This window comes from Mycteria americana, unplaced genomic scaffold (genome assembly GCF_035582795.1).
Source record: "Mycteria americana isolate JAX WOST 10 ecotype Jacksonville Zoo and Gardens unplaced genomic scaffold, USCA_MyAme_1.0 Scaffold_39, whole genome shotgun sequence".
Classification (NCBI taxonomy): domain Eukaryota; kingdom Metazoa; phylum Chordata; class Aves; order Ciconiiformes; family Ciconiidae; genus Mycteria; species Mycteria americana.
In genome coordinates this window covers 1,373,020-1,400,745 of record NW_027445626.1, presented here as the reverse complement: position 1 = coordinate 1,400,745, position 27,726 = coordinate 1,373,020, and the positions used below count along the sequence as shown (strand labels likewise).

Here is a 27,726-nt window from a genome sequence, read left to right as displayed (position 1 = left end):
GGAGGGAACCACCCCACACACATTTTAAATAACCAAGTAGACTTACTTACCCGCGTGGCTGTGATGACAATAGAAGCAGAAGAGGAAAAATGGGAGCATCTATTAGAGTGGCTGCATGTAAAACGCGGCCACTCAGGAATTAAAGACCTCCTCAAGGAAGCTGGGAGCAGAGGATGGCCTGTCAATAGGGAAATGTGTGGCACTGTGATTTCTACGTGTGGTCTATGTCGTACTCGGCTGGAAAAACACCCCTACAAGATCCTCCACTCCACCTCCGGGATGGGAAGGGCTTATGGGAGACCTGGCAGGTCGACTTCATAGGGCCTTTCAGGAAATCGGAGGGGAAGCGATATGTGTTAGTAGGGGTAGAAGCTGCGTCCGGACTTGTTCAGACTGCAGCTGTGGCACGAGCGACAGGAGAAAGTACGGTGAAGGGGTTAAAGTTCTGGTTTAGCGTCCCACCTAAGCCTCACTCGATACAATCAGATAATGGCAGTCACTTCACCGCAGGGGTGGTTCAGGAATGGGCAATGGCTGAGGGGATACAGTGGATATTCCACACTCCCTATTACCCCCAAGCAAACGGGATAGTAGAAAGAACCAATGGAACGGGCAAAGTGCCAACATGACGAGAGAACTGCTCCCCAACTCCGCACACTTACTGAAAAGGAATTTCAATATGAAGGAGGTGCCGATACCGCGCCGGAAATCATAACAAAAGAAATTCCCTATACTGCAACTGAATTGGCAAAATTACAAGATCAATATAGTAGGCTCCTTGGAGAAACGGAGACGGAATATGTGTGGTGGGTCTCCCTCACGGCTGGGGGACAGAATTAAACTTTCTGAGGAGGAGGTGCAGGGATACTGGGGTCCAGGCGTGTTTCTAATATGTATTTACGATTTTTCATGTGGACAGTGGTCCTCCTCTCCCCCGGGAAAGGAGGACACGGGGGAAGTGGAAACCATATTCCTTTGAACCTTGTGTGGGAACTACGATTTCTCACACGGATGGTGGTCCTCCTCTCCTCCGGGAAAGGAGGACACAGTGGAAGTGGAAACCATATTCCTTAGAAGCTTGTGTGGGAACCAATTCATGTGTTTCCTAGAATCTGGAATAGAACCGACCAAGGGATATGTGTTGCCCTTCCCCAGTCAACCGAACAAGGATTGAGATTTGGTGGTGGTGGTGGTGGTGGTGTTTTTTGTTGCATTACCCAATATTACGTATAACTTGGAAAAGTTCTTAACTATAATACTGGTCCTGCCCCCCCCCCCCCAAAACAACTGGCTCTTGGAGATAGTAGGGGTTCTGATAAGGGACATGTATTTGTTGGGGTTATCCTTCCTGCAGATATAGAAACCGGGATGTTCTGTGCAACAGGACTTATGGTAGAGTCAAGTATTGTGGCATACCCTGTACACACTACCCTTTGCAGAGCCTGCCGCTCACTGCAAAACCTGACATACCTGTAAAATTAGCATATCCCCGGCCCCCTTGGGACTAGTTTGGGGATGTTCTAACAGGAAATTTTATTCCTGATTAGCATTGAAATATTACGCTGGTCTGAAATGTGGATTAGTCATTCCATCCTTATGCCCATCTCGTGTTTTCAGTTTCACCGCCCCTCCCTGGCGAGTGTGCTGGGAAGTGGCAGAAGCCCCAAAAAACTCGATGTTGAATTTAAGTGATGGAGAATGTTGTATAACATTGTCCATCTCACAACTCCAGTACTACTGCACTCTGCTACTGCACTCTGCTACTACTACTACACTCACAACGTCAGTACTACTATAGAGGCAGCACGGACCAAAATGAAAGAAATTGCCGACCGAGCTGCCAAACTATTTCGATCACTCCAACTGAAAGACCGTTTTGACGGGCATGCACCCAGATCTTGATTTACTTCCCTCCTACAATCCTGGGGACTCACGAGGTGGGATAAATGGTTAATTCAAATTGGAATAACCCCGATTTCTGTTCCTTATGACTGGCATAGCTATGGTTTATCTGCTTGCTTCTGCTTTCATTCTCTTTTCTCCTGCTGTTCACTATGTTCATATCACCACCCTGGAAGACAAAATCAAGGATCCTCCGCCAACTCTTGTTGAAAATTTCGCAAACTGTGTCTTCTCGATCTTCTCTATGTGAAAATCGTCACCCTGGACGAAGATCGTATAGACAAAGTTTGAGCCACGGGGTGGTGTGAGAGACTGAAAGAGTTAATGCCTCAAACATTGTGGCGACTTGAGGCGCTATTTGCATGGCGACGGCAGGTCGGCGAGCACGGGGTGGGGGAGAGTGAGAGCGGGACGTGGAGAGCGCGTCGGAGGATGCGCGGTTCCGGGTTCTGCCAAACCTGACCATGTACGGCCAGTGGTCACACAGAGTTTATCTGAGGAAGGGGCTTGCAACCGCCCGAGACACCACTCAGAACCACCCCCCTCCCCCAGCGCCTGCGCAGAAGATTGAGAACTTTCTAGAACAAGAACCATGTAAGTCCTGAAGGGGTGTACCTGGAGGCGGGGATTAGCCTATATAAGGCTTGCCCCCCCCAGGGAAGAGCGCGCACGCCCACCACTGGAGGATTGCCATGTCTGTCATCGTCATCACGGGATCCAAGGGTGGTGATACGTTTTCTTTCTCTTTCCTCCTCCCTTCTCCTTTTCTTTTCTTGCTTCTCTCTTCCTCTGCTCTTCCAATAGATATGCAAGTTTGGGATAAATTGTGACAGCTTGCCCGGAAAATAGCTCCATTGCCAAATCGCCTTTGTTCGTTCGTTAAACTCGTCAGGTCGTTAGGTTTGTCCGTTTGTGGAATTCGCCACTTAATAAAGTTGCTGGCCAGACTGTTCCTCTGGGTCATTGTCGTGACTCTACCGACCACGCGGCTCTGCCGAGCAGAGATCGGCTTTTGTCGGTACTCAAACAGTCGGGGAATGGAAAAGATTCACCCCTCTCGCAACCCACTGAGTGGGACGAGACACCCGGCTGCGGTGTAGAGCACATTTTTTACGTCTTGCCCTGCCCAGACTGGCCCAAGGGCTACTGCATGAACTATCTCCTGTTTAATTTGTTCAAAGGCTTGTCGTTGCTCAGGGCCCCATTTGAAATCGTTCTTCTTCCGGGTCACTTGATAGAGAGGGCTTACGCTCAAACTGTAATTTGGAATATGCATTCTCCAAAAACCCACAATGCCTAAGGAAGCTTGTGTTTCCTTTTTGCTAGTTGGTGGAGACATGGCTGTTATTTTGTTAATCACATCCATTGGGATCTGGCGATGTCCATCTTGCCATCTTATTCCTAAAAACCGGATCTCCTGTGCAGGTCCCTTGACCTTACTTTGTTTTATGGCAAGCCAGCTTTTAGGAGGATCTGGACTATTTTCTTCCCTTTCTCAAAAACTTCATCTGCTGTATTGCCCCATACGATGATGTCATCAATGTATTGCAGATGTTCTGGAGCTTCGTCCTGTTCCAATGCAGTCTGAATCAGTCCATGGCAAATGGTAGGGCTGTGTTTCCACCCCTGGGGCAGTCGATTCCAAGTGTACTGAACGCCCCTCCAAGTGAAAGCAAACTGTGGCCTGCACTCTGCTGCCAAAGGCATTGAGAAGAACGCATTAGCAATATCAGTTGTAGCATACCATTCGGCTGCTTTTGACTCTAGTTTGTATTGAAGTTCCAGCACGTCCGGCACGGCAGCACTCAGCGGCGGTGTGACGTCATTCAGGCCACGATAGTCTACTGTTAGTCTCCACTCTCCATTAGACTTTCGCACTGGCCATATGGGACTGTTAAAAGGTGAACGAGTCTTACTGATCACTCCTTGGCTCTCCAGTCGACGAATCAGCTCATGGATGGGAATCAGGGAGTCTCGGTTGGTGCGATATTGCCTCCAGTGCACCATTGTGGTAGCGATTGGCACCTGTTGTTCTTCGACCCTCAGCAACCCCACAACAGAAGGGCCCTCTGAAAGACCGGGTAAGGCAGACAGCTGTTTAATTTCCTCCGTCTCCAAGGCAGCTATGCCAAAGCCCACCGGTACCCTTTTGGGTCCTTGAAATACCCTCTCCTGAGGTAGTCTATGCCAAGGATGCACGGAGCCTCTGGGCCAGTCACAGTGGGATGCTTTTGCCACTCATTCCCAGTTAGGCTCACTTCGGCCTCCAATACAGTCAGTTGTTGGGATCCCCCTGTCACTCCACAAATACAGATGGGTTCTGCCCCTATATAGCTTGATGGCATCAGGGTACACTGTGCACCGGTGTCTACAAGAGCTTTATACTCCTGTGGGTCTGATGTGCCAGGCCATCGAATCCATACAGTCCAGTAAACCCGCTTGTCCCTTTCCTCCACCTGGCTGGAGGCAGGGCCCCCCTAATCCTGGTCACAATATTCATTACCCACTTCTTGTATATACGAGTCAGGAGTTTCTTCATTATAATCAAGACTAAGATCAGCCCTTTTACTCTGTCTGGGGAACTGTCCACTGGAAACCGGAGCAGCAATTTTCCTGGAAGAACCCCCTTTGGTGATTGTTTTTCCTTGCAACTCACGTACTCGTGCTTCTAGGGTTGAGGTAGGTTTTCCATCCCACTTCCTCATGTCCTCTCCGTGGTCACGCAAGTAAAACCGTAGGGTGCCCCGTGGTGTGTACCCTCTATATCCTCTCCCTTGAGCAGAGGAATGCTGACTCCTAATAGCTGAGACACTGGTCCGTATAGGTGGGGAGTAGGACATATCTTCGAGTCGCTGGACCTTCCGGGACAGTTTTTCCACAGCTGAAACAAGGGAGGAAGAGATACTTTCTTCATATTCCCGGAGGTTATGTCCTGGTTTCAGCTGAGACAGAGTTAATTTTCTTCGTAGCGGCTGGTATGGGGCTATGTTTTGGATTTGTGCTGAAGACAGTGTTGATAATACAGAGATGTTTTAGTTGCTGCTGTACTAGTCAAGGACTTTTCAGCTTCCCGTGCTCTGCCAGGTGCAGAAGAAGCTGGGAGGGGACACAGCCAGGATTGTTGATCCAAACTGACCAAAGGGCTATTCCATACCACATGACGTCATGCTCAGTATATAAAGCTGGGGAAGAAGAAGGAAGGGGGGACATTTGGAGTGATGGCGTTTGTCTTCCCAAGTAACCATTACGCGTGATGGAGCCCTGTTTTCCTGGAGATGGCTGAACACCTGCCTGCCCATGGGAAGTAGTGAATGAATTCCTTGCTTTGCTTTGCTTGCGTGCGCGGCTTTTGCTTTACCTATTAAACTGTTTTTATCTCAACCCTCAAGTTTTCTTACTTTTGCTCTTCCGATTCTCTCCCCCATCCCACCGAGGGGGAGTGAGCGAGCGGCTGCGTGGTGCTTAGTTGCCGGCTGGGGCTAAACCACGACAGGTTACTAGCAGCTTCTTTCACTGTTGGACCATCTTCGTCTCTCCAGATCAGTATTGCCAATGAGTTGGCACACGACGGTGGTGCGTTCCGTACCAACTTCCGCCACATAGGTCTTGTGCACTGGACCTCATCTGGATCTGTGGGTGACCGCACATCGTCCAGATCACCATAAATCACTTCCAGCACAGCTAATTCCCTCAGGTACTGGATACCTCTCTCCATGGTGGTCCATTTCCCGGGGCGGTATACAACATCTTCCTTGAAGGGATACCTTTCCTTTATAGCTGACAGGAGTCGCCTCCAGAGGCTGTGGGCTGGTTCCCCTTTTCCAATCGCTTTGTCAATGCCCCCTTCCCTAGAAAGGGATCCCAGCTGCTTGGCTTCCTTACCCTCTAATTCCAGGCTATTGGCCCTGCTATCCCAGCATCGGAGCAGCCAGGTGACAATGTGCTCCCCTGGACGACGGCTGAAATCTTTTCACATATCTCGCAGCTCACTCAGGGATAGGGATCGGGTGGTTTCCGTCTCATTTACGAGTTCTTCATCTTCCTCTTCCTCTCTCTGTGATGGCCCTGCTCCTTCATCTTCCCTTTCTAAACGAGCTGACTTTCGCTTCCAGGATTTCTTTTTATGTATAGGGGCGACTGATACTGACACGGGTTGGTTCTCTGTCTGGACCGCAGTGCTTATAACAGAGCTGTCCGGAGCAGCTGCAGTTGCAGTGCCTGTCACAGGGAGGGCTGGAGCAGCCGCAGTGCCTGTCGCAGGGGTAATCAGAGCAACCGCAGTGCCTGTCGCAGGGGTAATCAGAGCAACCGCAGTGCCTGTCGCAGGGGTAATTGGAACAGCTGCAGTGCCTGTTGCAGGGGTAACTGGAGCAGCCACAGTGCCTGTCACTTTGTCACCAGATCCTTGAGGGTTCTGAATAGTGTTAAACAGGGCTCGGTAGGCATGGGCCAGACGCCAGCACATTGCAGGGATTTGTGTCTCCCTAGAATTGCCAGGGTGACGACATACTTTTTCCAAATATTCTACTAATTTTTCAGGATTCTGCACTTGTTCAGGGGTGAAGTTCCAAAACACTGGAGGTGACCAATAACTTAGGCATTTGCCCATGCTATCCCACACACCCTGCCACTCATAACTATCTGGCCTTGGGGCAGATCTTCTTAAATTGCTTACTAATCTTGGACAAGATCGAAACAATATTCCCAAGCAATACCAATACAAGTATCTTAACTACCCAAGGTTGTTCAAAATACTGAAAAGTTACTGTAGTGAAGGAGGAAGCATTGTAGAAGAACGTAGTGAAGGTACAATTCTGCATTTCCTCCATAAAAAACCTCTCAGAGGAAGAAGTATAATTGCAAATTGTCTCCATAAGGTAATACCCAACATACAATAATGGTTCCAGTACAGCACTTAGATACCAAAATAAACCCAAGGTCACTGTTTTAATAACAAATCTCACAGGCAAAACATCACCAATTAAAGCAGAGCACAGCAAACTGCAAAAACCAACACCGATCTTTAACATGTACAGCAAAAAAATGAGCATGGTGCAGATCAGGTAAACCAATGCTAGGAACAGATGGATCAATATCACATCCCACAACTACTAACAGATCTAAATTCCTTAATACACTCTGCTTAATCTGTTATTATCTCAAAGACTTCGTGGCCCACATTGGGCACCAAAAAGGACTGTTGTGGTTTAGCCCCAGCCGGCAGCTAAGCACCATGCAGCTGCTCGCTCACTCCTCCCCAGTGGGATGATCTCTCCCCGGATGGGGGAGAGAATTCGAAGAGCAAAAGTAAGAAAACTCGTGAGTTGAGATAAGAACAGTTTAATAATTGGAACAAAATTATAGTAATAATAATAATGAGTTGTAATGAGAAAGAAAACAACAAGAGAGAGAGAGGAACAAAACCCAAGGGAGGGAAAGGCGGGGGGGGAATAGATACAACCGCTCACCACCTGCCGACTGATGCCCAGCCAGTCCCCGAGCAGCGATTGCTACCCCCCGGCCAAATCCCCCCAGTTTATATACTGGGCATGACATCATATGGTATGGAATAGCCCTTTGGTCAGTTTGGATCAACTCTCCTGGCTGGCTGTGCCCCCTCCCATTTCTTGGGCACCTGGCAGAGCATAGGAAGCCGAAAAAGTCCTTGACCAGTGTAAACACCGCTTAGCAACAGCCAAAACATCAGCGTGTTATCAATATTATTCTCATATTAAAATCCAAAACACAGCACTATACCAGCTACTAGGAAGAAAATTAACTGTATCCCAGCCAAAACCAGGACACTTGTACAGCTAACGGGAATCATTTCATAGGCTAGTTAAAGCGGAAGATTTCAAAGTGCACCTAATAAAAAATATTTTTTAAACATTCTATTTTATTAATTTCAGTTTAAAGAAGAGGTGATAGCAGCATTCTCCCATTGATATTGATGCAGAGTGTCTCCTCAGGAAGTCTGGACAGGCAGGAAAAGCAGCCCCTTGAGGTCTGACACTCTATGGACAGCCTTGCTCCTCACCTCCCCAGCCTCACCATTTCTGTCATTGGCCACCTGGGACTTGCTTCACTTTGCCTTACCTCAGACTTCACTGACCTCTGGGAGCTGAATGTTACAGCTCCATGGCACCATCTCCCACCTCATCTCCTTAGAGAACCAGCTGCACACAGGCACAGAAGGAATTTTCCTCTTTCCAAGCAAAGCAAAGTAAAGCATGATCAAGTTTCATGAACACTAAAACACACTCCTCAACCATACGCTAAGTACAAGCTGCCTCTCATGAGGCTGACTTTCTACAAGGGATAATCTTATGAGGAATGTTGTAGATCGATAGATACAAAAAGGGAGCTATAAACATAATTGAAGAGTTGGCTCTTGAAGAGAGACAATTAGGCTACTGAAAGACAGGCAAGCTTTTAGTCCCTAAAGCTCAAAGCAGCAGCATAGGTGAGAGGTATCCAAATGAAGAAAGAGTAAGGCAAGGAGAAAGCTGGATAATCATGGCAAGGGCCTTTGTTGAGGCAGTCTGCATCTGAAAAGATGACTTTAGAAATGGTCTTTGTGTCAGGACAGGGGAAAGTATATGAAAGATGAGAGAAATGAAATACACCGCATAACAGGCAGAATAGTGGTAAGGAAGTTAGAGGGGAAGATTGATATTTCTGTGGAATGTGCCTTTGGAAAGGTCATGGGATTGGGAGAGGTCTCTTGTGAGTGAGGACAAGCCTGTGTTGCACCCGCCTTTGAAAGAGGCCAAAAGTGCAATCCAGGGAGCCACAGGCTGTACAAGCTCACCTTGGTGAGGAGTGTGCCAGCAGTTGGAGTCCTCTTGGGTGACATTTCTGGGACCCTGAAAGAGAAGAATGTGTCCACAGGCAGTCAGCATGGACTTCCAAAGGGTAAATCATGCCTCGTCAACTTGCTTGCCTTCATGACGAAGAAACTGCCTTTGTGCATGAGGGGAGAGCAGTGGATGTTGTTCACCTCAGCTTAAGCAAGGCTTGTGGCATGGGTAAAATCAGCTGGGTAAAACACCAGTTGGACGATGAGGCTGAGAGAGCAGTGGAGAAGGGGTCATAGCCTACCTGAAGGCCACTGGCACATCCTGGGGCATTGTGGGGCAGCACAAGGGACTCTCCTGGGCCCTGTGCAGTTTCACATGTGTGTCCATGACCCAGAGGAGGAAACTCTCACCACATTTGTCAATGACACTACATTGGAAGGACCATTCCTGTGCCTTAGGGATGTCATTCAGGAGAAACCGGACAGGCAGGAGGACTGTCCTGTCAGGAACTTCATGAACTAGAACAAGGGCAGAGGCCAGATCCAGCACCTGGGATAGACTAATGGCTTGCAGTGGCAGGGGCTGGGGACTGCCTGGCCAGGGAGTAGCTCTGCGTAAAAGGCCCTGGTGGAGCTGGGGAACAGAGGGCACAACACGATCCAGCAGTGATCTACACAACCCAGTGCGACATGGTAACAAAGGCAACCAGCAGTGTCCTATAAAGAGAAGCCTCGCCAAAAGTGTGAGGGAAGAGATCGTCTGCCCCTGCTCATCCCTCGTTAGACCTGGTGCTGTGTAGGCCATCCCGTTGTCCAAAAAACCAAAACCATGGCGATGACACCAGCCACGGAGCCATGAGTTAATAGATTGGGTATCTCTGTTCCTTCTAGTGTCAATGCCCACAACTGGAAGGAGAGAGGAGAAAATAACCTGTGCTCCGGAGTCCCTTACTAGCCGTCCCAAGGCCCTGAAGTCTGTTTTGATTGCCCTAGGACTTCGTGTTGCAGCTTCATCGCCCCCCACATGGAAGAGCAGGAGAGGGTAATAGTCCGAGGGCCGTACCAGGCTACGGAGTATCCTCGTGACATCCTTCACCCGGGCCCCCGGAGGCAGCAGACTTCCCTAAGAGGAAGGTCCGTCCGGCATATCGGGCCCTCGCTTCCCCTCAGAAGGGAGTCGCCCACAACTATAACCCGTCTTCTCTTCCTTGTGGAGGTGGTGTTAATACAAGAGGTACGTTCTTCTGACCTGGGCGACGCCTCTGGTGTAGATGGACTGTCACCCCCATCCTCCATGGACTGGCTTCCACCTCCAGGGCCTCATACCTGTTGTGCAGAGGCACCTGGGCAGGCGAGGTGGGCAAGGAGGGCTTTCGCCTGCCGCCACGAGCGTGGACTTGCCTCCATTCACTTTTGTCCTTTGAGCTGCTGCCTTCAGCCTGGTGGGGGAGGGATACAGGATCCCCTTGATTGCGGATTCTTACTGGCGGCTGCTGCTGCTCCTGTTCCGGTCTCGGGGGGGCAGAGCATGGCAATACCAGTCTGTCTCTTTCTCAGCCTCCCTGAAGCTTCTTAACCTTTCTACTTCCTCCCGTAGCTCTGCAACCATGCAGAGCAAATCATCCACCTGGATGAATCTTTTACCGAGCATTGAGATGGGGATGTGCCCGAAGACTGGAAGAAATCAAATGTCACTGTTATTTTCAAGGAGGGCAAGAAGGAGGACCTGGGGAACTAGAGACGATTCAGCCTCTCCTCGACCCCTGGGAAGGTGATAGAGCAGCTAATCCTGGGAAATATTTCCAGGTAGATTGTACTGGTTTTGGTTGGGACGGAGTTAATTTTCTGCATAGCAGCCCGTATGGTGCCATGTTTGGGATTTGTGACCAACGCAGTGTTTATAATACACCAGTGTTGTAGCTATTTGCGGAAGAGTGCTTTCACAGCATCAAGGCCTTCTCTCTTGCTCTCTCTTCCTCCCCAGCAACTAGGCTGGATCTCTTGATGAGGGAGGACCAGGGAACGTCATTTAGCAAGGCAAAGTTTTACACAGTGCACTGGTGTCCATGTCCAGGTTTTGGTAGCGAGGAGGCTACACGTGTGACCTCTGTGAGAGAAGAAGACTAAGGGATGCCTCCATGCCAGACAGGGCTGAGTCCAGCCAGCTCCAAAATAGACCCACCGCTGGCCAAAACTGAGCCCAGCAACAAAGCTGGTGGAACGGGTGTGAAAATGTATTTAAGAAGAGGCACAATTACCAGACTGGGATAGGAGTTAGGGGGAAAAAAAGTGTGAGAAACAGCCCTGCAAACACCATGGTCGGTGAAGAAGGAGGAGAACCACCCTGTCAGTGGTCCAGGCACCAGAGCAGATATTCCCCTGCAGCCCAAGCAGAATACCACAGCACAGCAGGTATTTTCCTGCAGCCTATGGAGAAGACCATGGTGGACAATGTAAGCCCTGCAGTCCGTGGAGGACCCAATGCTGGAGAAGTTGGATAATTCCTGAAAGAACTGTGGCCTGTGGAGAGCCCAGAGTGGAGCAGCTTCATCTTGAAGGACTGTAGCCTGTAGGAGGGACCCCATGGGAAAAGTGGGAGAAGGAAGGAGCAGCAGGCAGGAAGTGTTCTGGACTGACCACAACCCCCATTCCCCATGGCCTAGCGCTGCTCAGAGGGGAGGAGGTAGAAGAGTTGGGAATAAAGGAGTGAAGCTGAGCTGGGGAAAAAAGGGTGGGGAGGAGGCCTTCCATGGGGAAGGAGGTAAGGTCTTCCAACAGCCCCACACTTCTTCCACCCTCAGCCTTTGCAGTTACACGTGCCTGGCCGGCCCACCTGCTTTGCCACTGTCACGTTTGGACTGAAGTCCCACACACATTTTGGCATGCCCAGTGTAAGCTGGCCTCCACACAAAACTCCATGGCCCACCTGGCCATGGAGGCAGGGAGAGGACAGATCCCTCTGCCCAGGGCCAGGAACAGCTCTTCCCTGGGACCCTCGCCAAGGAATGCTCCTCATGTGTGTCAGCCTGTGGCCTGGCAGGGGTGGAATTGGGACAAGGGCTGCTGGGGCAGGGCTGAAGTACCGCAGCTGGCAGAACATTAGACTGAACATCTAAAGGTCCCTGGTTCAATCGTGGGCTGATACAGTGGTATCTTTGCTCAGTTTTTTGCAGAGCCTGCCTGCTTCTTCCAGCCTACCCTGGCCCTCCTTGCTCCTTCACCTCTTGCCAGAGCACTGCCCCTGCACGGTAGCTGCAGATCTGTGGGTTAGAAGGAGCCTTCCTCTTGCTCCACAAGTCCCCAGCCTTCCCCTCAACAGGACTCTCCATTCAGTGCTTCTTTGGGGTGCTCTCCATCTGTCCGTCCTTCCATGCTCCACAGCAATTGGCACCTTTCCTTTATGGGGTCTCTGCAAAGACCTTGTCTCTCTCCTCTTTGTCAGTCTTGATGGTGCACAGACTGCTCCCCTCCTCACACACATCCTGCACCTGGACCTCAGCTTGCAGACCAGAGCATACTGCCCATGGGGGAGGCCACTGTGACCCCAGTCCCAGGGAGATCCACTCCCTGGAGCTGAGGCCTGAATGGCAGCACCCTCCCTCCAGAGGTCTGTCACAGCGAGACCTCTGATGTGCCAAGGACAGCTGGCAAAGCCATGCCCAAATAGACTCACCCACCAGACTGCACTGGCTAGAGCAGCTGCAGCCCCTCACAGCCATCAGTCCCTGCACAGAGGAAGAAAGACCTGCTCATGAGCTCCAACAAGCTGCTGGGCTCCCCTCCTGCAACCTCTTGCTGCTACAGAGCCCTGCTCGCCCCTCAGGAACACAGTGACAGCTGTGACCCAGCACATCTCCCTCTGTCTCCAGTCTCAGCCTCTCCCCAGTCAGGCCAAGGAACGGCACGTGCTGGAGTACAGTCGCACAGCAACGTGCATGTTCTAACCCTGTGCAGTTCTGCTGCCTCACAGCTGGCTCCTTAGGGATGCACTTGCAGAGAAGTTTGGCTTTTGTTGTGACTGAGCGCAAGTGAGAGGTGGTGAGAGGGAGAGACTGTCTGTCCAAGCACAGTTAATGTCTTGTCAGCTTTGAGCACGAGCTTGAACACGCTTGGCCGCAGGGGTAGTGCCTGCAGGATTATCACTGCTCCAGAAGAGTCCTACTAGGCCTTTCTTGAGCAGGAACGGGAGAGTCATTGCTGAGGATGGGATTTGGGGTCATGTGTGCAAAGCAGAAGAGTTGAGCAGTCCAACCCCTTAACTCCACTCAACCACTCCAGAAGTTCACAGGCACTGTGGTCTGCTTTTGATTCCCCCAAACCCTCTCTGCCAGGCAGGGGCTCAGCAGGGAAAACTCTATGGCATTGGGCAACACAATTGTCCCAGCTGTGCCACCATGAGGACACCATCCCTGCATGTGGTCAAAGCATCAGCCTTTGAGTTACCAGCTGAACACACTCACCCACCCTGCCACAGAGAACCCAGCCAGGGCTGTCCCAGGGCACTGCTTTGCTGCCAGGACAGTCATCAGTGCTGAAGGAATGGGAAGGTCCCTGACCCCAACCCCCATGCCCAGCCCCATGGAGATGGAAGCCTGCATTCAAGTCACCTCCAGGGATGCTGGGGAACAGAGGGCTGCAGGGGGAGGCCTGGTGCCTGGAGAAGGGGGTATAAGATTTCTGACACCACGTCCCCTCCACAGCATGCCCTGGGATGCCATCGGAGCCTGCGGGCACCTCACCGCAGGCAGGGCATTTCCCTCACCCTGTTGCACTGCTCCTGCTGTGGAGTTGGGGACAGATGTGGCACAGAGGGCTGTTGCCCTGGGTGGCAGAGGAGGCTCAGGGGAAGGGGTTTTCTCCTCTCCATCGACCCATCCCGCAGTGGGCCAGAGCGTGGGAGCAGCACCTGCAGCAAGAGCCTCCTTCTGCCTCATTGCCCTGCCGAGGCGTTGAAGGGGCAGCACTCTGCAGTGCATCCCTGTGCCAGGATCAGGCCCCAGCACAGAGGCAGTCCCAGCTTGCCCATCTCAGAAGGGTTCAAGTGCTGTTTTCTGCAGAGGGTCCCTGGGCACGCAGGGGACAACAGGACTGTGCTTGTCATAGACGCATCACGGGAGGAGAGTGTCTCTCCTGCTGGCAGGTGTCAAGGGGATGTAGCTCAGTGGCAGAGCGCCTGCTTTGCATGTGGGAGGTCCTGGGTTCAATCCCCAGCATCTCCAGGGCTGCTTTTGCCCTGACTCCCCAGCCTCAGGCAGGTGCGGGCTGGAGCCCATGGAACAGCGACTGGAGACTGGGCTCCTGGCAGAGCATGAGGAGAGGGAATCTCAGCCCGTGTGTCCCAGAAAGTGGCTCTGCACCCTGTGCTGGGGCAGTGGGGAGCAGAGCTGCATCCTCACCATTGTGGGAGGTAATCTGTGGGCCATGATCCCCCCTGGGGATGGCTGGGGTGTTCAGGGGACTCGGCCACCTTAGGGCTCACTTCTGTGGGGCCACAGCCCAGGGCTTACCCTGACATAGCAGCTCTGGCATGCCCTCTGCACTGGGGGACCAGCGTGGCCCAGGCAGGGCCTGGGAGAAAGAGCAGCTGGAAACCCGAGGGTGAGGAAATGTATGTTCCCGGTGGGGTGCACCACAGGACATACCAGAGAGCCATTTTGACTAGAAAATGCCCGTGGCCAGCAGCATGGAAATGTCTCTGTCAGCAGGATTATTCCCCAGGGACCATGGGCTCTCGCAGCCCCACAGCCTGACCCCGAGCCTGCTGTCCCTGAGATGTGCCCCTTGCCTACCACTGTGTCATCGTTCTCTGCTCCCCCTCATCAGCCTCAGGGAGGTGACCCAACACCTGGGCAGGCAAGCCCCAGCTCTGGGTCAAAGCCCTCAGAGACTTTTAATAAGAACAAAGGTGGACGCACAGTGTAAAAGCGGGAATAAAAATAGAGGAAAATGCAGGTGGTTTCTGCTGCCCGTGGTAAAGGGAGATGTTTCCCTGGTGCTCACAGCTCTCCCAGCTGCACAGAGCTCTCCTCCCTCCTGGCTGCACCCAGCTGCACAGCAGGGATGGGCTCTCCTAGCCTGGGGCTCAGGGACTGTTGTGCACCAAGCTGTGGTGTCACAGCCTTTGTGTCCTCATGGGGATGTGCCACAGACACCTCTTCAGCATCATCATAGCCCATGCTCCCCAGGCACAGGGACGAGGCGTCTCCTTCAGCTCCAGGGACCCCAGCACTTCTCCGGGAGCGCAGGCTACCCCCTGCAAGCAGCAAGGCAGGATATTGCAGTTGGCCCATGGGGTCTGTACATCACCTTCCTCCCTGCTCCTCACCACATTCGGCTCCTTCTCCCACCCACAGTCCCTCCAAGGAAAGCTCCCTCGGCAGGTTCCCCCTCCCCAGGAGGTTTGGGTGTCAGGACCATAGCGACAGGGGTGGCACCAGGGATGGCACCCCAGGAACCAGCAGCGCTATCTTTCCCTCTCACCTCCGAATGCATCCCTGGAGCCTGCTCCCTCCTCTGGCACCCTGGGCATTTCCCAAGCTCCCTGCTCAGGAGCAGCACCCTCCCCAAAGTCAGGAACCTCCTTGGCATCATCATAGCCATCTGCTGGTTTGCCTCCAGGCACAACAAGAACATCTGAAAGGAGAGGGGAGGTGCTGACAGTGAGAAGATATGTCTTGCAGAGCAGAGGATAGGACGATGCACATGGAAACACAGGGTAGAGACAATGGTCTTAGCAGCACCACAGGAGACCCCCATGTCCTCCCCATCTCTCATGGTGACACTCAATGACACCTCTGTCCATCACATGTCTACAGGGAGACCAACACCTTCCTGTCTCCATTACCTGGTGCTGATCTCAGACCATCCTCCTCCTCTGTGTGCCCAGGGTAGGGCTGCAGCTGGCTCAGGGACTCCTCTGCATAGGAGCCTGGAGAGATGCACAGCAGGTGTTATGGAGGGAGCCCCACTGACCTGTCTCATGGTCAGTGCTGCTGGGGAAGGGGGACCCACAGAGCTGCGGCTGCATGAGGAGGAGGGTGGGGAATTTAACCGGCTCCCCCAGGACAAACACTGTCTCAAAGGTGCTCCCAGAGCTGCCCTAGGACAGCCCCTTCCCTCACTCCTCAGGTGTCACATGGGGTGCAGGGGCAGGAGGAGAGGGGCTGTGCAGCTGGGACGGGCAAAGCTGGTGGGGAGAAAGCTCCTCTCCTGGACCCACACCCTGGATGCTCCCACACAGACAACACGGCCCCAGCGCTGCAGGGACCATAGTGTGGGGGGCTTCAGGGGATCATCTCTGGGTTGGGCCCAGGGGAAAGGGTCCTGCAGATGTGCCTCCAGGGAGGACCCACACCCACCTGAGCGACCAAACCTCGCCTGCTTCTCCGACACTGGGCTGTAACCGATCTCCTCGTACACGGCCTCGGGAAAGAGCTCCTGAGCTCTCCTGGAGCCTGGGGACAGAGGCAGGGCTGGCACAGGGAGAGGCAGAGGGGTGATGGGATCCCACTGTGCTCCCCAGACCTGTTGCTTGGGCCAGCCCAGGACTGGTCTGACAGCACAGCCCCACTGCACTGTCCAGGCACGGCTGCAGCACCCCCAGTGCGGGCAATGTCGCTGTGGAGATCATCTGGGGCAGCATCACCCTCGCATCATCCTTTCAGAGACAGCGCTCATGCCCCTCTGGCCCCTGGGACATGCACCCCTTGTCTGACCCTGGAGCAGCTCCCATGTTTCCTCTCCACCTGGAGCTGCTCCCTATCTGCCCCATGGGTCTACAGCAGGGCCCCTGCCCTGCCATGGGGTGGGCAGGGCTGGGCAGAGGGACAGGCTGGGGACCTGACACCTCGGAGATGGACATTACTGCCCGACACGCCTCCTGTCATCTCTGTTCCCCCAGAGCCCCTTCCAGCACTACCCAGAGCACTGCCAGCCTTGGCCATCCCCAGTCTGCCATTTCTCTCCTTGCCCCAGTTCTAGCCCCCCATGCCTCTGAGCTCTCTCTACCCCTTGCTGCTGGTGCCCCACAGCCAGGCAGTCAATGGGGCGGTGCATGGCACAGGTGGCAGCACACAGTCTCATCCCCACCAGCTCTGCCTGTGCCCCTCACTGACACCCCACAGCACCCCACAGCCCTTGGAGGAGGCGTCTCCCCCTGGGACTGCTGTGGAAGGACCCACCTCTGCGTCCCGACCTGGCCCTTAGCACTTGCCCAGCCAGGAGGGCCAGGAGCAGGCAGAGGAGGGCCCCCAGGATGATGCAGATGATGACGGGCAGAGAAACTCTCCTGCTGCTGGTGAAACTGCCCCGCATGGGACCTGTATGGGCAAGAACATGGAAGGGGCAGCACCAGGCGTGGGAGAGGAGGGGACAGCACCAGCCCTGACGCCCATCACACAAGGCAGGAGGGGGTGAACAAGGCAGGAGGGGGTGAAGGGTCCCAGGGGGGACTCATGGGCAAGCTTCCACCCTGCTGAGTACATTCCAACCCTCCCCAACTCCACCACCACCACCCCAGTGCCTCCTCCTGGGAGTTTCACAGCCCAGCAAGGAGCCACTTCCATCCAGTTGCGGGTCACAGCCTGGCCCCAGGGATACCCAGCCTCACATCAAGAGGACCAGTTACCTGGTCGGTTTGTGGAGGCTGCTGTCCTGGGTGGAGCTGCAGAAGAGGAAAAGGAGAGCTGTGCTGAGAGGGTGGGTGTGCAGGTTTCGGGGAGCCTCCTTCCCAACAGACCGCTTGTGTGTCTGTACATCTCCCTCACACATCCCACCCAAATTGCCCCTCCAGTAGTGCTAGAAAGGGAGGCCAGACCAGGGCCCAGGGCCTCTGCTCTGGGCGGCAGACAGCCCAGGTGGGACAGGCAGCCCAGGGGAGAACTCTGGGGCTTTAGGGCCCCACGGGCAGTGCCCAGAGGACACCCAGTTCCACCCAGGCTGCTCCCTGCCTGGCACCAGGCTCCTGCACTCTGCAGGAACGCTCTTGCTCTTGGGAGGTCAGGGGCCATGCCAGGACCAATTGACAAAACACCTTCCCCAGGTCCCTGCCATTACTCCAGCAACGGGTCCCAGCCCTGCCGCTCACCTGAGCAGCGCACGGCAGCGTCTTCCTTATGCCGGCAAGCACCGCCATCCCCGGGCCGGGCCCAGCAGTCCTGCAGGGATGGCTCTGTCCCCCGGCACTCCACCTGCTCCAGCCAGATGGGGCCTTGCCCCATCCCAAATGCAGCCTCATTCAGGGCAGACACCGCAGGACCACAGCCCAGCTGCCTGCACGCCACCTCGGCATCCCGCATGTCCCAGGAGTCGTCGCACACCGTCCCCCAGGAGCCACGGTGCCACACCTCCACTCTGCCCGAGCACCCGTCCTCGCCTCCCACGGCACGAATCTTCTCCCTGTCTGGAGAAGGCAAAGACCTCCCATGGCACTGAGACAGCAGGCAGAGCCCTACCACACAAGAAGGGTACATAGAGGAGCAGCTCAATACCTGTGCAGCTTGTGGAGTTGAGGCATGGGGCCAATGGCTCCGGGGACATTTCTGGGCGTGCCCCTGAAGAAAGAAACACTGAAGTGAAGGGGCTGGTGTGTGGGATGGTGCAGAAGAGAGCAAGGCTGAGCTCTTCTTGTGCCTCCCTGTGCCATCTTGGTCATGGCAGCAACTGAAGCCCGGTCATTCAGGGGACACGCGCAGGACTGGGGGGACCCTGATTGCTCAGCCCCTAAAGGTCCCTGGTTCACAGAGCAGCAGCACTATGTCTGTGGAGGGGAGGCTCTTCTGAAGCCTGTCTGGTCTCTTCTGAGACATCCCCTGGAGATGCCTCTGACTCCCCAAGGTGCTGCTGGCAACCTTGTGTGGACTTGTGTGTCTGTTGGACTTGTGTGGCTGTTGTTGTGTTTGTGCCACCAGCAGCAGACGGGTCTGACATGGAAAGGAATAGCCCCTCTGCATTTGGCTGTGCATAGAGGGGAGCAGGAGCTGGGGTGACACTGTGCCCGAGTGGCTCAGAGTTACCATCGCAGGTGATGTGGATCTCGTCTCGCAGGTGTTCACATGACTGCGGGTCCCAGGCAGTGGAGGGACACTGCCAGAAGGAGCTGGTTTTCTCCCCACACTGCACGTTATCCAGCCATGCAGGGCCAGACACCTTGCCATAGGGCAGGCGTCTTTCCAGGTATCCTCTGTCGCCACAGCCCAGCTCCTTGCATGCCAGCGACACCGTGCTGAGAGCCATCGAGTTGGAGCAAATGCTCCCCCACGTCCCGTTGTAGAAAACCTGCAGGCGCCCGGAGCAGCCGTCGCTGTTCTGCAGCCTGAGGGCCAGGAACTCTGGGAGGAAAGGCAGGAAGGGGGAAGAGGCTGGTGTGGGGCTGTGGGAGCCAGGACACCTCTGCACTCCCCAGGCCCTCAGCCAGGCAGGGCAGGGCCAGCACGTGCCCCTTGCACCCGGGGGCAGAGAGAAGTCCCTGATGCACAGACACCCCTGCCCTTCCTGCTAACACTTGGGGATGGCTGAGCTCCCCAGGGGCCCCCAGAGGGACTGAGGGTGCCCGTGCATGGGTGTCCACAGGCTCATGCTGGGGCTCAGTGGTGGCCAGGGACAGCCTTGGCCATGCCCGGCTCTCCCCACGTTCTGGCCTCCCCGGCAGCAGGCTCCCACCACAGCTGCCAGCACAGACCTGAGCAGATGACTCCCGCATCCTCTTTGTGCCCGCAGTCGTGCTGCCCCCAGGGCCTGGCAGGGCAGTCCCAGAGAGCAGCTTCGTCCCCAGAGCAGGTCACGCCATCCAGCCAGATCTGCCCAGAGCCTTCCCCAAACCGAGCAGAGCTGGCTGCCTCCACCGCCCCTCCACAGCCCAGCTGGTGGCAAACGACAGCAGCATCAGCCAGGTCCCAGTCGTCATCGCAGACGGTCCCCCAGCTGCCCTGGTAGTAGATCTCCACTCTCCCGGTGCAGCGCCCAGACCCGTTCACCAGACGGACCCGCCGGCTCCCTGCAGTGGGGAGAAACCCCAGTGGCTGTCAGGGCCTGGCTACCCACACACCCCATCATCTGGGGGGCCCATGAAGCACTGCTCACCCCAGCAAATGACTCCCACGTCCTCTGCAACCCCTTCCGCCAGTGCACTCTCGGGCAGGGAGGTGTTGCAGAGGGTCAGCTTGGTCTCATTCCCTGTGCACCGGACCCCTCGCAGCCCTACGGGGCCCGTCCCTCGCTCAGGCTTTGGGGGGTTGTAGGCTGCCTCTGCCTGTCCACACTGCAGCTGCCGGCACACCACGTTGGCCTCCTGCACGTCCCACTGGTCATCAAGGACTCTGCCCCACGTCCCGCGCTGCAAGATCTCCACTCGCCCGTCGCACCGGCTCCCTCCACCCACCAGCCGCAGGGATGCAAAGCCGGCTGAGCCTGGGGAGAGCAGAGATGCCACAGCCATCGGCAGCACTGGGGAGCATGGCACCCTTCAGGGAGGAGGGCAAGGGGGAATTTTCCAACCAAACAGGACAAGTCTGAGCCTTGTGCTGACAAGAGGAGAGGGCAAAGCCCGTGCCTGCTCTGCAGCTCAGACCCAGCTCTGCTGCTGCTGGGGGTACCCAGGAAGCTCCTGCTCCTGCCTGGGCGGTGGGATGAGGTTGTGCAGGGCTCTCTGTGGGGATGGCATGCGGTTGTCTGCAACCAGAGGGATGGAGCAGAGCCCCGCAGCCCTGTCCTGGGCTCATCCCACAGGAGCCCAGGCCTGGCAGTGGCGTGGGGGCCCAACCTCCTGACCTGAGGGCAGATGCCATTCTCCGTTCAGTCCTCAGCTCTCCCACGGTAGAGCAGAGAGTGTGAGCAGGCAAAGCCCTCCAGACAGCTCCTGGGAAAGCAAGGCTTTCTCCAGGGAGAAATTCAGGCTGATAAGTATCACGGGACTCCTGCTTTGCGTGGCCATGTCACACACAAGGGGCAAAGGGAGTTAATGCTGCATTTTCCCAGCACTCACCTGAGCAAATGACAGCGGCGTTGTTCCCATGGGAGCACGGTGAGGCCCCCAGGGAGATCACTGGGCACTGTCCCAGGTGGACTTCAGTCCCGTCACAGTGGAATGAGTCTCTCCAGACTGGTCCGAGTCCTCTCCCAAAATGCCCTCCTCCAGGAAGGGACTCAGCAAACCCGCAGTTGAGTTGACGACAGAGAACGTGGGCATCCGAGAGATCCCAGCGGGAGGCACAGAGGGTCCCCCAGGTCCCCAGCACCTGGACCTCCACCCTCCCCGCACACGCCGTGCTTCCGTTCACCAGCCTGAAGCCTGTGTACTCTGGGGAGAGAGGAGGAGGACTGAGGGTGGATTGGTGCTCTTGTACCCTCAGAAGCTGGCGGAGAGGCCAGAGGCACAGCATGCCTTTCTTCTCCCTCTGCACTATTTTCATGCTGCAGAAAAACCACCAGACCTCCTGTCCTCACGCCCAGCCCAGCACGGACCTTGCTCTCTTCCCCGACCCCTGGAACATCCCCGGTGTTCAACACCCCACCCTGAGTCCTTACGTGTGCAGGTGACAGCAGCGCTGCTCATGTGGGTGCAGGGCTGGTCCTTGTGGGACCCCCTGGGGCAGGAGTTGAGGAGGGATTCATTCCCCACACACTGCAGCTCTCCATCCCAGATGGGACCCACCCCTTCTCCAAAATGAGCTGCCCCAGCAACAGGCAGGGCCACCCCACACTGCAGCTCCCTGCAGACCACGTCAGCAGCTTTGGGACCAAAGTGGGAGTCACAGACAGTTTTCCACTGGTCCCCATCATGGATCTCCACACGTCCTGCGCAGTGGCTCTTCCCTTCTACCAGCCGGACAAAGCCTGGGAAAAAACAAAGTAAGTGGAAGTTCCCAGAGTGCTATGACAGATACATGACCACATCCTGCATCAGCTCCAAGCAAGCCATGAGCAAATGGCCCATTGCATGTCCCAGAAGAAACTGTTGGGGGAGTATTGTTCACACAAACACATCAAAGCCCCCTTGCACACCTTCTCTACACCATCACAGCACTCAAGGGTATGTGTCTGTTGCAGGACCAGCACAGGTCGGACAATCTGCCGCTGCACAAGATGCCATTTTTTGCCCGGCTTGGTCCCACCAGCACTGCAGTGAGGTGTGAGCAGTTCGGGTCCAGGAGAACTGGCCCAGATGATAATGACTGCTGCAGCCTGCTCAGCCCCTGCAGAGCTTGCGACCAGGCAGGACCATCACCTTGACGCAGCCAGAAATGCACCCTGCTCCCAGGGCTGTTCTGGACTGTTGGGAGGTTGCTGTTAGGGGGAGATGTCACAGAGCACAGAAATGGTGCAGCAGTTACCATGGCTGGTGCCTGTCCAGCCCTCTCCGATGCCTGCTCGGAGGGGGTGTCCTCAGCCAGGCACACAGGGCTCTGTCCAGAGGTGCACAGGTCCCAAGCCAACATCCAGGCAGAGGGACAGGAGACCTGCATGTCCCCCTGGGCTCATGCTGGCTCAGAGGCAGGCACAGACGGCACAGACGAGAGTCAGAAAGTGCTGCCAAATCCTCTGTTTCATGGGGCAGTGTGGGGAACCATGGGCAGGCAGGAGAGGCTGGGCAGCAGGTCAGCACTGCCTGCATGGTGCTATGTCCCTATGGGGCTGTCACAGCCCCAGGGACGTCCCAGTACCAGCCTGTGCATGCAGTGATGCAGAAGGGAGCAGCCAGAGTCAGGCAGCGGCCTAGCTCCCAAGCCTTGCAGGAGCTGGCTGGACCACACAGCTGAGCCCTGGGGACAGGCAGTGAAAGGGCTGTGTGCCACCCTGCTCCTCTCCCAGGGCCCAGCACTCATGCTCTCTGAAAAGCCCTTTTGATTCAGTTGAGGTACTCATGCCTGTGAAGGGCAATGACCCAGGGGACCAGCCATCTCATGCCCTTCCTCCAAGGTGTGCAGTGCCAAACAGGTCCCGCTGGTTTCTCCAGCACAGGGACCCTCAGCATTGTTGTCTGGGAGCTGGCAGAATGGGTGGAGACCAGTGGAGATCAGTGGACACCCCAGGGCAGGGATGGAGGATTCATCTGCAGCCCAAGACACTGACTGAAGAGGGGCTGAGACACTGCGGCAGGGTTAGTTCAGCCTGGGCTAGGCTCCCTCTGGGCTTTTCCCAGGCACTGGGAACACCAGCAATGACAGTCCCAGCTCAGCAGTGTGACCGACCACATTGGGCAGTGCTGTAAGGGCCACTTGTTGCTCCCTGAGGGCACATGCAAGGTCTCTTCCCCTGTCACAGGTGCACAGGTGGGGAATAGGCTGTCCCCTTACCTGAACACATCACTCCGGCATCACCGCCATGAAGGCAGTTATTTTCACCCCATCCTCTGTGTGCGCAGTCAGACAGTGTAGATTCGGTACCATTACAGCCAACATCATCCAGCCAAATGGGGCCAGATCCTGGCCCAAAGCCTCCGTACTGAGGAGCTCCAACAGCAGACCCACAGTCCAGCTGCTTACAAACCACTGCAGCATCCTGCATGTCCCAGTCGTCACCACACACGGTCCCCCACTGGCCCTGTTGTTTCACCTCCACTCTCCCAGCACAGTGGTTGTCGCCGTTCACCAGCCTCACGTCCACAGCCCCTTCAAACACTGACACAGGACCAGTCAGTAAAGTGCCGAGTCCCAGCACTGTGCGTTTGGGGGAACCCCTGCTTGGGTGGAGCCAGGTGCGCCAGGGTGGGAGCCCACTGCCCTCCAGGCTGTCCCCAGGGCAGTGCAGGGCTCCCTTCTATCCCCATGGGCTTTGCAAGGCTGGGGATGCCCAGCTCCAACCCTGCTGGGTCATTTGGGGCCCCATAGACTTTGGCACTTCCTTCCACCCCAATGACCCCCTGCAATCTGACCCCTGGCTCATACCCACCCAGGGCACCCGCTCCTCCCCAGCCAGCACCCTGAGAAGAGACCTGCCCCCACCATGGCTCCCCCAAGCACACACTGCTGCTTCTGCCCAGGTCCTGAGCTCCCCTGGACCACAGCCTACCCTGGGCATCTCGTAGCTCATCCTCCACCCTTACGCCTTTCTGTGTACCCTGTTGTGCAACAGGATGATATCAGTGAGCCCTCCCAACCCATGCACCGTCCTTGTCCTCGGGCATCAGCCCAGCCGTGCCCTTGTCTAGGATGCCCCAGGAAGGTCACCTCTCTGCCAGCCTGTGGGAACAGGTACCCCAGTTCCCTTGTCTCCACAGGCACTACCTGCCCCCCCTCAGGCTGGAGCTCACCCAGTGTTCAGCACCCCACCCTGAGTCCTTACGTGTGCAGGTGACAGCAGCGCTGTTCATGTGGGTGCAGGGCTGGTCCCTGCGGGACCCCCTGGGGCAGGAGATGAGGAGGGATTCATTCCCCACACACTGCAGCTCTCCATCCCAGATGGGGCCCACCCCTTCTCCAAAGTGAGCTGCCCCAGCGACAGGCAGGGCCACCCCACACTGCAGCTCCCTGCAGACCACGTCAGCAGCTTTGGGACCAAAGTGGGAGTCACAGACAGTTTTCCACTGGTCCTCATCATGGATCTCCACACGTCCTGAGCAGCGGCTCTTCCCTTCTACCAGCCGGACAAAGCCTGGGAAAAACAAAGTAAGTGGAAGTTCCCAGAGTGCTATGACAGAGACAGGACCACATCCTGCATCACCTCCAAGCTAGCCATGACCAAATACCCAATTGCACATCCCAGAGTAAGCTGTTGGTGCAGCGTTGGTGACACAAACACATCCAGGCCCCCTTGCACACCTTCTCTACACCATCACAGCACTCAAGGGTATGTGTCTGTTGCAGGACCAGCACAGGTCGGACAATCTGCCGCTGCACAAGATGCCATTTTTTGCCCGGCTTGGTCCCACCAGCACTGCAGTGTGGTGTGAGCAGTTCGGGTCCAGGAGAACTGGCCCAGATGATAATGACTGCTGCAGCCTGCTCAGCCCCTGCAGAGCTTGCGACCAGGCAGGACCATCACCTTGACGCAGCCAGAAATGCACCCTGCTCCCAGGGCTGTTCTGGGCTGTTGGGAGGTTGCTGTTAGGGGGAGATGTCACAGAGCACAGAAAAGCTGCAGCTGTTACCATGGCTGGTGCCTGTCCAGCCCTCTCCGATGCCTGCTCGGAGGGGGTGTCCTCAGCCAGGCACACAGGGCTCTGTCCAGAGGTGCACAGGTCCCAAGCCAACATCCAGGCAGAGGTACAGGAGACCTGCATGTCCCCCTGGGCTCATGCTGGCTCAGAGGGTGACAGCAGGCACACAATAGAGTCAGAAAGTGCTGCCAAAGCCTCTGTTTCATGGGGCAGTGTGGGGAACCATGGGCAGGCAGGAGAGGCTGGGCAGCAGGTCAGCGCTGCCTGCATGGGGCTATGTCCCCGTGGGGCTGTCACAGCCCCAGGGACGTCCCAGTACCAGCCTGTGCATGCAGTGATGCAGAAGGGAGCAGCCAGAGTCAAGCAGCTGCCAAGCTCCCAAGCCTTGCAGGAGGTGGCTGGACCACACAGCCGAGCCCTGGGGACAGGCAGTGAAAGGGCTGTGTGCCACCCTGCTCCTCTCCCAGGGCCCAGCACTCATGCTCTCTGAAAAGCCCTTTTGATTCAGTTGAGGTACTCATGCCTGTGAAGGGGAATGACCCAGGGGACCAGCCATCTCATGCTCTTCCTCCAATGTGTGCAGTGCCAAGTAAGTCCCCCTGGTTTCTCCAGCACAGGGACACTCAGTATTGTTGTCTGGGAGTTGCCAGAATGGGTGGAGACCAGTGGGGATCAGTGGACACCCCAGGGCAGGGATGGAGGGGTCATCTGCAGCCCAAGACTGACTGAAAAGAGGCTGAGACACTGTGGCAGGGTTAGTTCAGCCTGGGCTAGGCTCCCTCTGGGCTTTTCCCAGGCACTGGGAACACCAGCAATGACAGTCCCAGCTCAGCAGTGTGAGCGACCACATTGGGCAGTGCTGCGGTGCCCACTTGTTGCTCCCTGAGAGCACACCCAAGGTTCCTTCCCCCGTCACATCCCCAGAGGTGGGGAATAGGCTGTCCCATACGTGAACATATCACTCCAGCATCAGCAGCATGAATGCAGTTATGTTCACCCCATCATCTGTGTGTGGGCAGTCAGACAGGGCAGATACAGTGCCATTACAGCCAACATCATCCAGCCAAATGGGGCCAGGTCCTGGCCTGTTGCTCCTGAGGACACAGCCAGGTCCCTTCCCCAGACCCACCCTAAAGATGGAGAACAGGCTGTCCCCTTACCTGAACACATCACTCCAGCACTGAAACTGTCATCACAGTCATGTTCACCCCATCCTCTGTGTGTGCAGTCAGACAGGGCAGACTCGGTGCCATTACAGCCAACATCAGCCAGCCAAATGGGGCCAGATCCTGGCCCAAAGCCTCCATACTGAGGAGCTCCAACAGCAGACCCACAGTCCAGCTGCTTACAAACCACTGCTGCGTCGTTCATGCTCCAGTAGTCACCACACACGGTCCCCCACTGGCCCTCATGTTTCACCTCCACTCTCCCAGCACAGTCGTTGTCGCCATTCACCAGCCTCACCTCTGCAGCCCCTTCAAACACCAACATGGCACCGGTCAGGAGAGCTCCAAGCAGCAGCACTGCAGGTCTGGGGGAACCCCCTGCCCAGGCCATGTCAGAGGTGCCGGGGTGGGAGCCCTCTCCCCTCCAGGCTGTCCCCAGTGCGGTGCGGGGATCCCTTCTATCCCCACGGGCTGTGCAAGGCTGGGGGTGTGCAGGTCTGGCCCTGCTGGGTCATTCGCCATCCCACCGCACAAGGCACCTTCTCCCACCCCAACGGCCACCTGCCCCCTGCCCACGCACACCTGCACACTGTGCCCAGCCCTGCACAGGGCACCCGCTCTTCCCCAGCCCAGCACCCCCTGAACAGCCCCGTGTACACAGCCCTGCAGCTTCCCATGCAAACCACCTGCCCTGCCACCATCCAAACCCACCCCCACCCCCAGGGCTTTCCCTGTTCCCACCGAGACCATTCCAGTGATCCCCACACCCACATCCCCTCCTCGCCCCTGCTGTCAGCCCAGCCTTGCACTGGGACAGGCCCCCCAGGAAGGATGTCTCTCGACGCAGATGCCCCCGTCCCCTCCTCTCTGCGGGGCACAAACTGCCCTCATGGGCTCAGGGTCCCCTGGAACAAGGGGGCAGTGAGCAGCACACAAAGCCTCTGGGGTACCCCAGAGGTTGGCAGTGCCCTGGGGATCTCTGCCTGCTGCCATCCCCAGCTAGGCCACCACCGGCTCCAGAGGCACAGTGCTGGGGAACGGGGGGTCCCCAAAGGCTACCCCAGGTCAGGGTGTCTCTGCGTCCAGCCAGGCACAGGCTGCCCCAAACACCGGAGCCCTGGAAAAGGACATGCTCTCTCCCACCCAGACAGGCAGGCACAGGCTCCATGGACTTGAGCACCTTCTGGCCCTCACCTCAGTAGCACCTGCAAAGAAACCCCATTCCCGGACACATCCCGATGGCCATGCTGCTACCCGCTGGGCCTGGGCTGGGGGACAATGGAACTGGCACTTACCGCTGCACAGCTGTACCCAGAGGAGCAGCCCCAGCATCCGAGGGGACAGGACTCCCTCTGTGCCCATCCTGAGCCTCCTGCCCTGCCAGCACATCCCTGCTCTGCCACACTCCCTGCCACGGCTCCTGGGGACTCCTGGGGACAATGACGACAGCAGGGCAATATATCTCTGCAGATGCCAGCCCAGCTACAGGACGAGCCAATCAAAGCAGCAGGGCCTTTTTCGACATTATCGGGAGCTATCTCCCCTCCGACACAGCCCGGCCCTCCAATGAACTTCTCCAGCGCCATTCATGACCATATATGACAGACGGCTCTGCTACAGGTGTCACGTCACCGTGGTGGGGGGCCGTCACAGGACAGGGCTGCTTGTGTGGGGGTAAATGGATTTTTCACCCCCTCAACCCTGCTTCCTCAACCAGGAGCACTGAGCATCTCCTATGCCAGGCACAGCCAAGAGCCCAAGGTGAG

General features: G+C 56.1%; 1 protein-coding gene and 1 non-coding gene across 2 annotated transcripts; one reads left to right on the top strand and one right to left on the bottom strand.

Annotated features, from left to right (window-relative positions):
* Nucleotides 1-1,854: 1,854 nt before the first annotated feature.
* On the bottom strand, nt 1,855-20,484 carry LOC142403605 (CD5 antigen-like). Its single transcript, XM_075489846.1, has 11 exons — nt 20,460-20,484; nt 19,781-20,107; nt 19,380-19,694; nt 18,715-19,029; nt 17,328-17,363; nt 17,191-17,283; nt 16,060-16,143; nt 9,004-9,220; nt 8,714-8,768; nt 2,104-2,163; nt 1,855-1,863 (listed from the first exon to the last, which is right to left on the bottom strand). Exons 1-11 carry the CDS (start codon nt 20,482-20,484, stop codon nt 1,855-1,857), a joined length of 1,536 nt encoding a protein of 511 aa, XP_075345961.1.
* TRNAA-UGC (transfer RNA alanine (anticodon UGC)) lies at nt 13,849-13,920 on the top strand. The gene has a single exon. It is a non-coding gene; the product is annotated as a tRNA-Ala (tRNA).
* Nucleotides 20,485-27,726: the final 7,242 nt, after the last annotated feature.